The sequence below is a fragment of the Schistocerca americana genome, chromosome X, assembly GCF_021461395.2.
Source record: "Schistocerca americana isolate TAMUIC-IGC-003095 chromosome X, iqSchAmer2.1, whole genome shotgun sequence".
NCBI classification, from domain to species: Eukaryota; Metazoa; Arthropoda; class Insecta; order Orthoptera; family Acrididae; genus Schistocerca; species Schistocerca americana.
This window is the reverse complement of record NC_060130.1, coordinates 899,998,406-900,010,438: the sequence shown is the minus strand read 5'-3', so window position 1 is coordinate 900,010,438 and position 12,033 is coordinate 899,998,406. Positions and strand designations below refer to the sequence as shown.

At 45.7% G+C, this 12,033-nt stretch overlaps 1 protein-coding gene across 1 annotated transcript in view; it reads left to right on the top strand.

Annotated features, from left to right (window-relative positions):
* The window catches only part of LOC124556614 (ADP-ribosylation factor-like protein 6), a 72,611-nt gene extending 66,952 nt beyond the window's left edge, over positions 1-5,659 (top strand). The window contains exon 4 of the mRNA XM_047130580.1: positions 5,221-5,659. Coding sequence (XP_046986536.1) covers positions 5,221-5,612 — 392 coding nt within the window. The 3' untranslated portion in view covers positions 5,613-5,659. The remainder of the gene's footprint in view (positions 1-5,220) is intronic.
* Positions 5,660-12,033: the final 6,374 nt, after the last annotated feature.

The window sequence follows — 12,033 nt, the reverse complement described above, 5'->3', positions numbered from 1 at the left end:
TGCTGGGTTTTTATATTTCCTCCTTTCGTCAGTTAGCTTCAACATCTTGTGCGTTATCCAAGATTTCTACTGGGCTTTGCCTTTTTTTGCCTATCTGATTCTCTGCTGTCTCCGCTATTTCAACTTTCACAGTTAGGAATTCGTCTTCTATTGTATTCCTTTCCCTTGTTTCAATCAATCGTTGTCTAAACTTCTTCTAGAAATTTCAGTTACCTCTAATTCTTTCAGTCTGCCCATGTCTCACCTGCTCAATGTCCTACCTTTTTGCAATCTCATCTGTTTTTAATCTGCAATTAATAACCAATAAATTATTGTCGGTGTTCATATCTGTTCCTGAAAATGTTTTGCAGTTTCCATTGTGGATTAGAAGCCTCTGTCTTCCCATTACGTAATCTGTTTCAAACTCGGCTCTGTCTTCAGGTATCTGCCACGTGTACAATCTTCCTTCATGATCTTAAAGCAAGTATTAGTCATGATTAAATCATGCTCTATGCAAAATTCTGTACGGTGGTTTCCTCTTTCATTCGTTTCCCCTATTCCATGTTCTCTTACTATTTTTCTTTCTCTTCCTCGAATCAGAAAGACATTTTCGCTTCTCTTAACTAGCTGAATAATTTATGTTATCTGATCATACACTATTTCAATTTCTTCGTCATCTGCGGAGCTAGTTGCCACATAAACTTGTGGTATTGTTATGAGTGTTGTCTTGGTGTCTGTCTTGGCGAAGATAACGCGTTCACTATCTTATTCACAGACACTTGCTTGCATTCCTATTTTCTTATTCATTATTAGATCCACTCCTTCATTACCCCTATTTGGTTTGGTATTTATATCCTTTCAGTGACCTGATCAGGAGTCCCGCTCTTTCTGCCATCGCACTTCACTAATTCCCACAATGTCTGTCTACAGTCTGTCCATTTCTGTTTTGAAATTGTTTTGTCAATCTAAACGGTTAAGGAATATAACATTCCACGTCCTACGAGTAGAGTGCTGTTTTGTTTTTCCTGACTACATCATCGTGCTGAGTACTTTCCGCCTGGAGATCCAAATGATGGACTATCTTACCTCCGTAATATTTTGCACAAGAGGATACCGTCATTAATTTACGATATAGTAGAGTTGCATGGCCTAGGGAATTATAACAATTCTAATTTCATTCTGCTTTTAGCCGTTTGCAGTACCAGCATAAGAAGGCCCTGTTGGCTACTGTTCCAAGGCCATATCAGACGATTATCCAGACTTTTGCACTGCAACTACTGAAAAGGCTGCTGTCCCTCTTCAGGAGCCACATGTTTCCTGGCCTCTCCACAGATACCGCTCTGTTGTTTTTGCACCTACGGCAAACAATCTCTATCGCTGAGGCACACAAGCCACCCCATCTCGACGAGGCCCTTGATTCATGAGATACCCGGCTCAGCTGCATTATGCAAATGATCTCTCGTATAACTACATAGGTTTTCTCGCTGTCATAATTTATGGTATTCTTTTCATGTTTGCGGCAGGATTCTAAGATCACCTTGCAACAATATTTCAGGATTCACTTCACCATCATCAATCTAAACAAGTGTACGTTAGTTCGTTGAGGAAGATTAGGATTCTGTTAAAGATAGTATGAGGCTGAGATGGTCTAGTGTCACTACAGGAAAGCTTATGTAGGCCAGACTGTTCACACTCTCCACGACAGGCCTGTGGAACATGACCGCCACACTAGGTTGCAACAACCGGAATAATACGACGCGACGGGGCATTGCTTGATCGAAGGACACTGCGTGAAATATGAGGAGATACAGGTAGCTGTTGCTGATCGAGGGACACTGCGTGAAATATGAGGAGATACAGGTAGCTGTTGCTACATTCCGCCATTGGGACTGTGACCTTAAAGAAGCAATTAAAATTAGTTATAATCGTATTAACAGAACAAGGGCTTCAACTTGAGCAAGACATGAAACCCTGTATTAATCTGATTAAAAATAAAATTTACTTCGGCTCAGCTGCGAGATAATTTTGATAAAAATTTTCGATAACGATAAGTCGTTCTTATCTACTGTTATCATGTGGAGGCACTGCATGTTTTTCACGGTTCGCGCGGCTCCCCCCGTCGGAGGGTCGAGTCCTCCTTCGGGCATGGGTGTGTGTGTTGTCCTTAGCATTAGTTAGTTACAGTTAGATTAAGTTAGTGCGAAATCCTAGGGACCGATGACCTCAGCAGTTTGGTCCCATAGTCCTTACCACAAATTTCCATTGCATGTTTTTCATTACGTTGGGGCAACATTAATAGGTTCAGCATGCTATATAAGGTGCCCTCTTTGGCGTTGGCATCGTTTCGGCAGGACACTGAAGAGACGGCCAGGTGGATACCTGAAATATTATGTCAAGTTGATATTAGGACCCGATAGCAAGGCTCAGAAGAAAATTATAATGCGACTAACACCATCCTGTCCTGAGCAATTTTATTCCTCCACCACTCTGGACGAAAAACACACTGATCTCAGAGTACAACCAAAAAATCAGCAAACTGTGCCAGTTGATCCTTGGTCCCGCCCCCCCCTCCCCCGCCACCCGCCCACCTTCTGTACACCAGTATAGTGTAGATTCGAATGCTGGCCTCAGTTTGTCTTCTGGAAACAGGAGAGTGCGTCAGATGATAATCAAAAATGGTTCAAATGGCTCTGAGCACTATGGGACTTAACATTTGAGGTCATCAGTCACCTAGAACATAAAACTACTCAAACCTAACTAACCTAAGGACATCACATACATCCATGCCCGAAGCAGGATTCGAACCTGCGACCGTAGCGATCACGCGGCTCCAGACTGAAGCGCCTAGAATCGCTCGGCCACACCGGCCGGCAGATGATAATCTATCTAAAACAACTTGGAGAAAGGGGAAAGGATATGGAATGTACCGTAGTTCTGTGCTGATGTTGAGTGAGACAGAATGTCCAAAACTGATGGTAGTGCTTACAGCGAAATGATCTCCATATTGTTGTAAGAGTTGTCATCCGAGAATTTTGTAGGAAGGGGATGATTTCTTCACGACAATTTTTAGAACTCGCCGGTGGTTGCAAAGCATAAATAATTTTGATTTTTTATAATGATTTAATGCTATAGTTATCTTTGCATACTAAGATGTGCTCACTACAGCAGTGGACAGAGAGGGCAATATCGTGATTTCTAAGATAAGTTCTAGAATTACTACAACGATGTGATCCTCATGGTGGACAGTAGCACTTTGTTGGTGTTTGTGGAGAGCTGTAGTTGTGCTTTTTATACATTTAATTGGAGGTAAAAGACATTTTATAATGCAATAATGCACTGTAATTAGCCTAAAGAAGTCGACCATGCCACAAGTGACAGACAATCATGCCATATTCGGGTAATTTCCTGTATATTTATTATGTCAATACACTTCGTATCCCACTAAAGTATAAGGCATTTTCCATGTTGCTTGTAATACAATAGCCGGCCGCGGTGGCCGAGTGGTTCTAGGCGCTTCAGTCCGGAACCACGCGGCTGCTACGGTCGCAGGTTAGAATCCTGCCTCGGGCATGGATGTGTGTGATGTCCTTAGGTTAGTTAGGTTTAAGTACACTACTGGCCATTAAAATTGCTACACCACGAAGATGACGTGCTACAGACGCGAAATTCAACCGACAGGAAGAAGATGCTGTGATATGCATATGATTAGCTTTTCAGAGCACTCACACAAGGTGGGCGCCGGTGGCGACACCTAAAACGTGCTGACATGAGGAAAGTTTCCAACCTATTTCTCATACACAAACAGCAGTTGACCAACGTTGCCTGGTGAAACGTTGTTGTGATGTCTCTTGTAAGGAGGAGAAATGCGTACCATCACGTTTAAGACTTTGATAAAGGTCGGATTGTAGCCAATCGCGATTGCGGTTTATCGTATCGCGACATTGCTGCTCGCGTTGGTCGAGATCCAATGACTGTTAGCAGAATATGGAATCGGTGGGTTCAGGAGGGTAATACGGAACGCCTGCTGGATCCCAACGGCCTAGTACCACTGGCAGTCGAGATGACAGACATCTTATCCGCATGGCTGTAACGGATCGTGCAGCCACGTCTCAATCCCTGAGTCAACAGGTGGGGACGTTTGCAAGACAACAACCATCTGCACGAACAGTTCGACGACGTTTGCAGCAGCATGGACTATCAGCTCGGAGACCATGACTGCGGTTACCCTTGACGCTGCATCACAGACAGGAGCGCCTGCGATGGTGTACTCAACGACGAACCTGGGTGCACGAATGGCAAAACGTCATTTTTTCGGATGAATCCAGATTCTGTTTACAGCATCATGATGATCGCATCCGTGTTTGGCGACATCGCGGTGAACGCACATTGGAAGCGTGTATTCGTCATCGCCATACTGGCTTATCACCCGGCGCGATGGTATGGGGTGCCATTGGTTACACGTCTCGGTCACCTCTTGTTCGCATTGACGGCACTTTGAACAGTGTATGTTACATTTCAGATGTGTTACGACCCGTGGCTGTACCCTCCATTCGATCCCTGCGTAACCCTACATTTCAGCAGGATAATGCACGACCGCATGTTGCAGGTGCTGTACGCGCCTTTCTGGGTACAGAAAATGTTCGACTGCTGCCCTGACCTGCAAATTCTCCAGATCTCTCACCAATTGAAAACGTCTGGTGAATGGTGGCCGAGCAACTGGCTCGTCACAATACGGCAGTCACTACTCTTGATGAACTGTGGTATCGTGTTGAAGCTGCATGGGCAGCTGTACCTGTACACGCCATCCAAGCTCTGTCTGACTGAATGCCCAGGCGTATCAAGGCCGTTTTTACGGCCAGAGGTGGTTGTTCTGGATACTGATTTCTCAAGATCTATGCACCCAAGTTGCGTGAAAATGTAGTCACATGTCAGTTCTAGTATAATATATTTGTCCAATGAATGCCCGTTTATCATTTGCATTTCTTCTTGATGTAGCAATTTTAATGGCCAGTAGTGTAGTTCTAAGTCTAGGGGACTGATGACCTCAGATGTTAAGTCCCACAGTGCTCAGAACCATTTTTATAATACAAACACCAGCCAAATCTTTGAAATTATTGCTGATTTTATTTAGAGATTTTATCATCAATCTGGACCAGCAAGAAGTATTGTTCTAAATATTGTATTATTTCAGCGACGTTACGCGACTTTAGTGGTTGTCCCTGCAAGTCGTTGTTGTTGCAGACCAGAACGTGGCCTTCACGGCAGTGGACATGTCGGGGCACGGCCGGTACCGCGACCTGTGGGAGCACTACTACAAGGACTGCCACGGCGTCATCTTCGTGGTGGACAGCAGCGACCGGCTGCGGCTGGTGGTGGTGCGCGAGGAGCTGGACCTGCTGCTGCAGCACCCGGACGTCGTGGGCCGCCGCCTGCCCATCCTCTTCTTCGCCAACAAGACTGACGTGCGCGAGGCCCTCTCCAGCGTCAAGATCGCCATCGCCCTCGGTCTCGAGCGCATCCTGGACAAGCCGTGGCACATCTGTGCCAGCAACGCCCTCACCGGCGAGGGGCTGCAGGAGGGCGTCGAGTGGCTGACGAAGCAGGTCAGGGAGGTGGTCGAGAGCAAGTCGTGAACGAAGGTTCCACTGTCACAGTCTTCACATTCCGTCCAGTCAAAGTCTGATTATTAAATGTAAAATCGCTTCAATAAAGCAAACTCTAAAATAAAACACGGTGCTCATTCATATGACCACTCTACACAAACAATTACATCCCCTTCCCTTATACAGATGTGGAATACTGTTATTCCACGTATGTGTCGTAAATTTCGTGATACTTAATATGCAGGCCACAGTTGTGTCAATTCTTTCCACTGTTATCTGACGAACAGAGTAGGCGATTTCGGCGATATTATCTTTGTCGCAGTTGAGCGCCCCACAAACCAAACATCATCATCATCATCATGTTTGAATCATTTGTAAGCTTAGTTCTCCGTCGCTGACATAGAAGACCGCAAATCTTCTTTCCTTTCCGTCTGGGCAAGCTGTGCAGTGACTAGAGTACATGTAAAGCTCACTGGGACAAGATAAATGCTAGCTACAATGAAGTCGATAATTCGATTGTAATACTGGCATTTTAATTTGATATCCTCCACAACTGACAAAATTTACAAAAAAAATGTGAATTTCTTCGTCCACCCACACACTCCTGAGAATGGCACATTAACAATTAACAATTACGCGCCCCTGTTACCGGCAGCTGCGTTGATAAATACTCGGCACCTCGCAAGGATAACTACCAGATCAAGAATATTAGGTAAGTTGTTGTAAGTGGTTAAGCGATGGTGAAAATCTCGCTTCTGAGCACACAAAGAGCTCTAACCGCAGAACTCTGCACGGAACACGCGGTGGTGCAGTGCTGGGATACAGACCTTACATCTCCCTTCGAAGACGATGGCCAAGACGCCGTCTGCAAGTCCGTACCGCTCGATGGCTGAAGGCGAAGTCCACTCTCTCCACAATTCTCCCGTCTCCCACGCGTACTAAAACGCGGTGGAAGAATACTCAGTTTCGGCCAATGTCGAACGCTCCATCATCGCCGAAATCCCTCCAACGGCATTTCTGAGATCTACCCAATGATCGAGTAGGCCATAACGCCCCTAGGCAAACGAAATTCCCGTCTTTGCCACGTGTTGCCCAGCACAGGTGGCTCCGGATGCCGGCCTACTCACAAAAGCGCCGTATTGCCCCGCTACCTGCCGCCCACGGCGGCCCGGCGAGCTACTGCCAGCTGCAGACTTTGTATTCCACAACTCGCAATTTCCGACACTTTTCACCAAGGCTTTGCAGACATGCAGCGAATACTGCTCGAGAGTGCTTCATATTTATCATAATTCAATAGAGTCATGGTCTGATGCCCTTGCCAGTCCCTTTATTATTAACACTAATGTTGGTAAGCTAACGTGTAAGTGCTCATGTCCTGGCACCTTACACATTTCCTTGTTGCTTCAGGTAACACCATATGTGTGATTAGCCCTCGGATGCATAACACGAGTCTTTAGAACCTGGAACCTCTCATTTGTTAAACAGTTTTAAAAGTAGTTTGTTTTACTTTGTTTTCTGTGTAGTCCTTCGACACGCACCACCCAGTACCCGCGTGCATTAAAGCCCTCCTTCCAGGAAGGGGAGGAGAGCGGCACCGGATCGAGTCCGTCTGGCAGATTACTGACGAGGGTCGGCGTGCCGACGAGCCCGGATGTGGCTTTTAGGTGGTTTCCCACATCCAAGTAAGTGAACACTGGGCTTGTATCTAAGTCCCACCTCACTTACACGTTTCGCAAATATTTAGAAAATTTTCCCTGACTTTCACATTAATAACACTACACACAGATCTGGGAGGGAAGGGGGGTGGGTAACGGAGACGTGACAGGAAGGGCATCTGGCCATTATTATTGAATTACCACAGAGAGGCAAGGAGCTCTGACACGTCCGGTAACTGAGAACAAATGCACTCATACACTCAGAGCCACCCCATTTTATGCGAGGACTTGGCCCGTTAAATAGAGAGGCTTTCGGAGCTCAAGAACAATTTCTATCACGCTGCCATTCTGTCTGTGTTGCTAGAATCAAAGAGACTGACTGTCTGTTGAGTCTCAGTGAAACCACGACAAGCTGATCGGTGATGTTCAGCGAGCTGCTTGCTTGCTGGCTTCAACACCGAAATGCAGCCAAACTTATACACACCACAGCCATGGTCTACTGACGCTGCTTACTGCGTCATCGCGGACGAGAAGACTGGTGAGTGCCAAGCCTATTCCACTACTGAGTCATCAAGAATGATATGCAGGCTGCCATCTTCGCACTGACCAGGCAAGGCGAAGCTGTGCAGCCTGCTGGCTGACTCATATCATCTGCTGCAGTCTTGGTCGATCCTTAGTGGTTGAGCAAGGCCTAATCTTCATGACAACCAACATCACGGAACACAGTTGGCAGTCTCCACCCGAGTGCACGACGGACTGTCTTTGAGAGCACCGAGGTGGGAGCTGTGCTGAGTCACCATGGAATGTCTGGGCTGGCAGCACCTTCATCGCTCTGCCACCGTCACTGGCACTCTGATCTACAGCAGTGACATCACGATTTGCTGACTAGGTGTCAGCACTCTTTCACGGTATGTGTGCTTTCACCCGGCTACCGACTGCAGCTCTGAAGACACTCGTACCCGTATACACTTTGCACAATAAATAAATGCTATTATAGAAACCGTTGTATCACTGACGCCTGTGTGGATTTACGGGAGCTCTCACCCTCGCCCTAAGCTCGACCATCTGATCACAACATGCCACTAGCCCGCGGGTCGCAACACAGTGACGGTTCATAATGGATCTGAATCCCTGCGGTCCCAGGTGAACCAAGTAGTGAAGAAACAGACGAGACAGGCAAAAAAGCCGGTCGGGGTGGCCGAGCGGTTCTAGGTGCTACAGTCCGGAACCGCGCGACCGTTAAGGTCGCAGGTTCGAATCCTGCCTCGGGCATGGATGTGTGTGGTGTCCTTAGGTTAGTTAGGTTTAATTAGTTCTAAGTTCTAGCGGACTGATGACCTTAGAAGTTAAGTCCCATAGTGCTCAGAGCCATTTGAACCATTTGAGGCAAAAGATATGCTGATTTCCTTGCCGGTCGTATTGGAATTCTGTCGAGTAAACCACCGCCTCCATTCAGCAAAATTCGAGTACATAACACGAAATTTCCACCTGATCTGTGAGTAGTAAGAGATCCCATGAACATCTCTCTTAATGATGCATGGCGTTACTTTATCTCATAAAGAATGTTAGAAAATAGGGTCAGCCGGCCCGGGTGGCCGAGCGGTTCTAGGCGCTACAGTCTGGAACCGCGCGACCGCTACGGTCGCAGGTTCGAATCCTGCCTCGGGCATGGATGTGTGTGATGTCCTTAGGTTAGTTATGTTTAAGTAGTTCTAAGTTATAGGGGACTGATGACCTCAGAAGTTAAGTCCCATAGTGCTCAGAGACATTTGAACCATTTGAAAATAGGGTCATTGCTAACAGTAAGAACAGCTTTAACATAATGTAATGAATGGATTACTGATTATTGCTGATGTTGGTAGAAACTGAAAATGTGGCAGGCAGAGAGCCATTTCACGATAGCTTTACCATTACTAGTTACTAGGCCACATTTTCTATTTACAGATTTGGAGATGTCAGAAGAGCTTTGTGATTCGATGACAAACGGACCAGAGAGGTCAAGAACAACACACAAATTCACCAAATTTGGAAAATTTTCATAGGAAACTACCAACAAAGGTTGCATGCTGATTAAATTTTAGCTATAGATGAACAACATGTCCCCTTCTGAGACGATTGCAGGTATATTCAGTAAATTTCCAGTAAACCAGACAAATACCTCCCTTTTCTTTTCCAGAGCTCTCATGACCGAGTGTTTGAGTCTTTTTAGTAAAAGACATTCCCGAAAAAATGTGCTACTTTAGTGAACTAGTACATTGCTAACTTTTTAAATTTTATTTACTTTTATTCGCTTGGAAAATTCTTTGAATCACTTAATATCAGTAGTATAGCTGTGGGGTTTCTGGCCCACTGACCGAGTTCAGGGGGCCTTCGCTTAGTGGCGCTGCAGTCTGTTGCTACTAAAGTGAGTTGAGGAAGCCTCAATTGGTCAGTACTGCAGTCGGAGGCTATTTTGCTCTGCTAATGATGCTGTCATGGAAAGTATTCAAAAGAACTGAACCGTGTATGCTATTGTCACAGCGTTGTTTCCAAGTCTGAAATGACTGGATTATTGATCAAAAATGTGTAAAGATATTGCCAATACTGGTTTACCTTTTAGTATTTACATGTCTGAAATGTCTATTATTTATCAAAAAATATGCAAGCTTTGTCAGTAACACTCACACAAACACTCTCTCTCTTTCATAAATGACGATTTTATGCTTCACTAAAAAAGTTTATGTCAAATGTGGTATCCAAAATTGTGCCTCATCAGTAGATTTCATCTCTCTCTCTCACACACACGAACACACACACACACACACACACACACACACACACACACACAAACACACACACACACACACAAACACACGCACGCACACGCGCGCGCGCTTACACACCCGTGTACGAAAACATCAAAAATATATTGACAACTCTGTTGTAGCTTACAGTTCAAATGGTTCAAATGGCTCTGAGCACTATGGGACTCAACATCTGTGCTCATCAGTCCCCTAGAACTTAGAACTACTTAAACCTAACTGACCTAAGGACATCACACACATCCATGCCCGAGGCAGGATTCGAACCTGCGACCGTAGCAGTCGCGCGGTTCCGGACTGCGCGCCTAGAACCGGTAGCTTACAGTATTTGCATGTCTAAAATGTCTGTATTATAAGGGTGGTTATGATTAAACTTTCCCTATTTAACTCGTTATAACACGGAAACTAATTACCGTACGAAGACCAAACTTAGTAGTATTAATTTCAAGGACATGGGGAAGAGAAATAATTCAGAATCAATTCAGTTGAAACAATTTTAATACGCTGCTACGGTACATCATACCATTACACACCGGTGCCATTACTGTTACAAGGGGGCTCAATACGGCGCCCATCAGAGTCCAAAAGAGTCTGAAAGCGCAGGATTGCATTCTGCACAGCAGAACGAAGCATGTCCGTAGGTGTGCTGGCTACCTCTCTTGATATGTTGCGCTTTAGATCAGCACATGTGTGAATATTCCCCTGGTAAACACTGTCCTTCAGGTAGCCCCACAACCAGATACAGGGGGTGAGAACAGGTGATCGTGCCGGCCAAGAATTTGGAAACGATCAGCTGATAATTCGATCGTTTCCAAATGTGTTTCGGAGGAGCGGGTGAACTTCACGAGCGATGTGCGGTGGCACCTTATCTTGCATGAAAACTGTTCAGTTCAACGTGTCTCTCCCCTGTAGGGCGGGTGTGACATGCTGGCAGAGCATAACCTGTTCAAAAAACAATGGGCAATTGTGAACGTAGCCGTGAAGCCACATCATACGGTGACATGTTCACCATACAGAGGAACTTCATGCACAGTGACTGGAGCTGAAGATCCCCACACTCGACAATTCTGTGTGTTCACCTCTCCCGTCAGAGAAAAATGAGATTCGTTTGTCCTTAGTATGGTCCAGGGCCAGCCCTCGTGAACTTCAGTCCTTGCGAGAAAGTGGAGGGCGAAGTCAACACGTCGTCGTGCGTCCTGTGCTGCAAGCTGCTGTATGATATGGATCTTGTACGAATGCCATTTGAGAATGGTTCGAAGCACGTTCCATACAGTGGACCACGGGATATTCAACTCTCGTGACATAGCACGTGCACTGCCTGACGATCAGGAATTCCGCGCAGCGTTGTCTGCCGTAGCAACAGCGATTTCATCAACCACCTGTGCTGCAACTGGTCGTCAGCCTCTTCCCGGAGCGACGCCCAGTTCTCCAGCTGATTCGAACTTCTTCATCATGCTCTGCACAGCAGGTGGAGAAAGAGGGCCCTTTCGTAGTCCGTTCAGCAGGCGACATTCTCGAAGTGCAGCTGCAACATTACTGTTATTTTGATAACAGAGCTTCACCAATAATGCTCTGCTCCTTTTGTCCAAGCTCATGCTGACACGTCAACAAGTGCACTGCGACTGTTCAGGTGTGTGAGACTATGAATCATGATGACTGATCATGGCACCTAGTGCCCATAGTTGGAAATAGAAGGTGACGCATGGAACTCATGCACCCCATACTCTGGACATTAAAGTTACCAAGTTTGGTACTTGTACAGTAATTAGTTTCAGTGTTATAACGTTTTAAATAGGCCGGTATTATTTATTAAAAATACGTAAGCTCTATCAGCAAACCACACACACACACACACACACACACACACACACACACACACACACATACATACATACATACATACATACAAAACACACACAGTGAAAATGTCTGTGTTATTTATCAAAACACATGTGGCACTACTGGCCTAACTTACATATTTTACATTTTAAATTG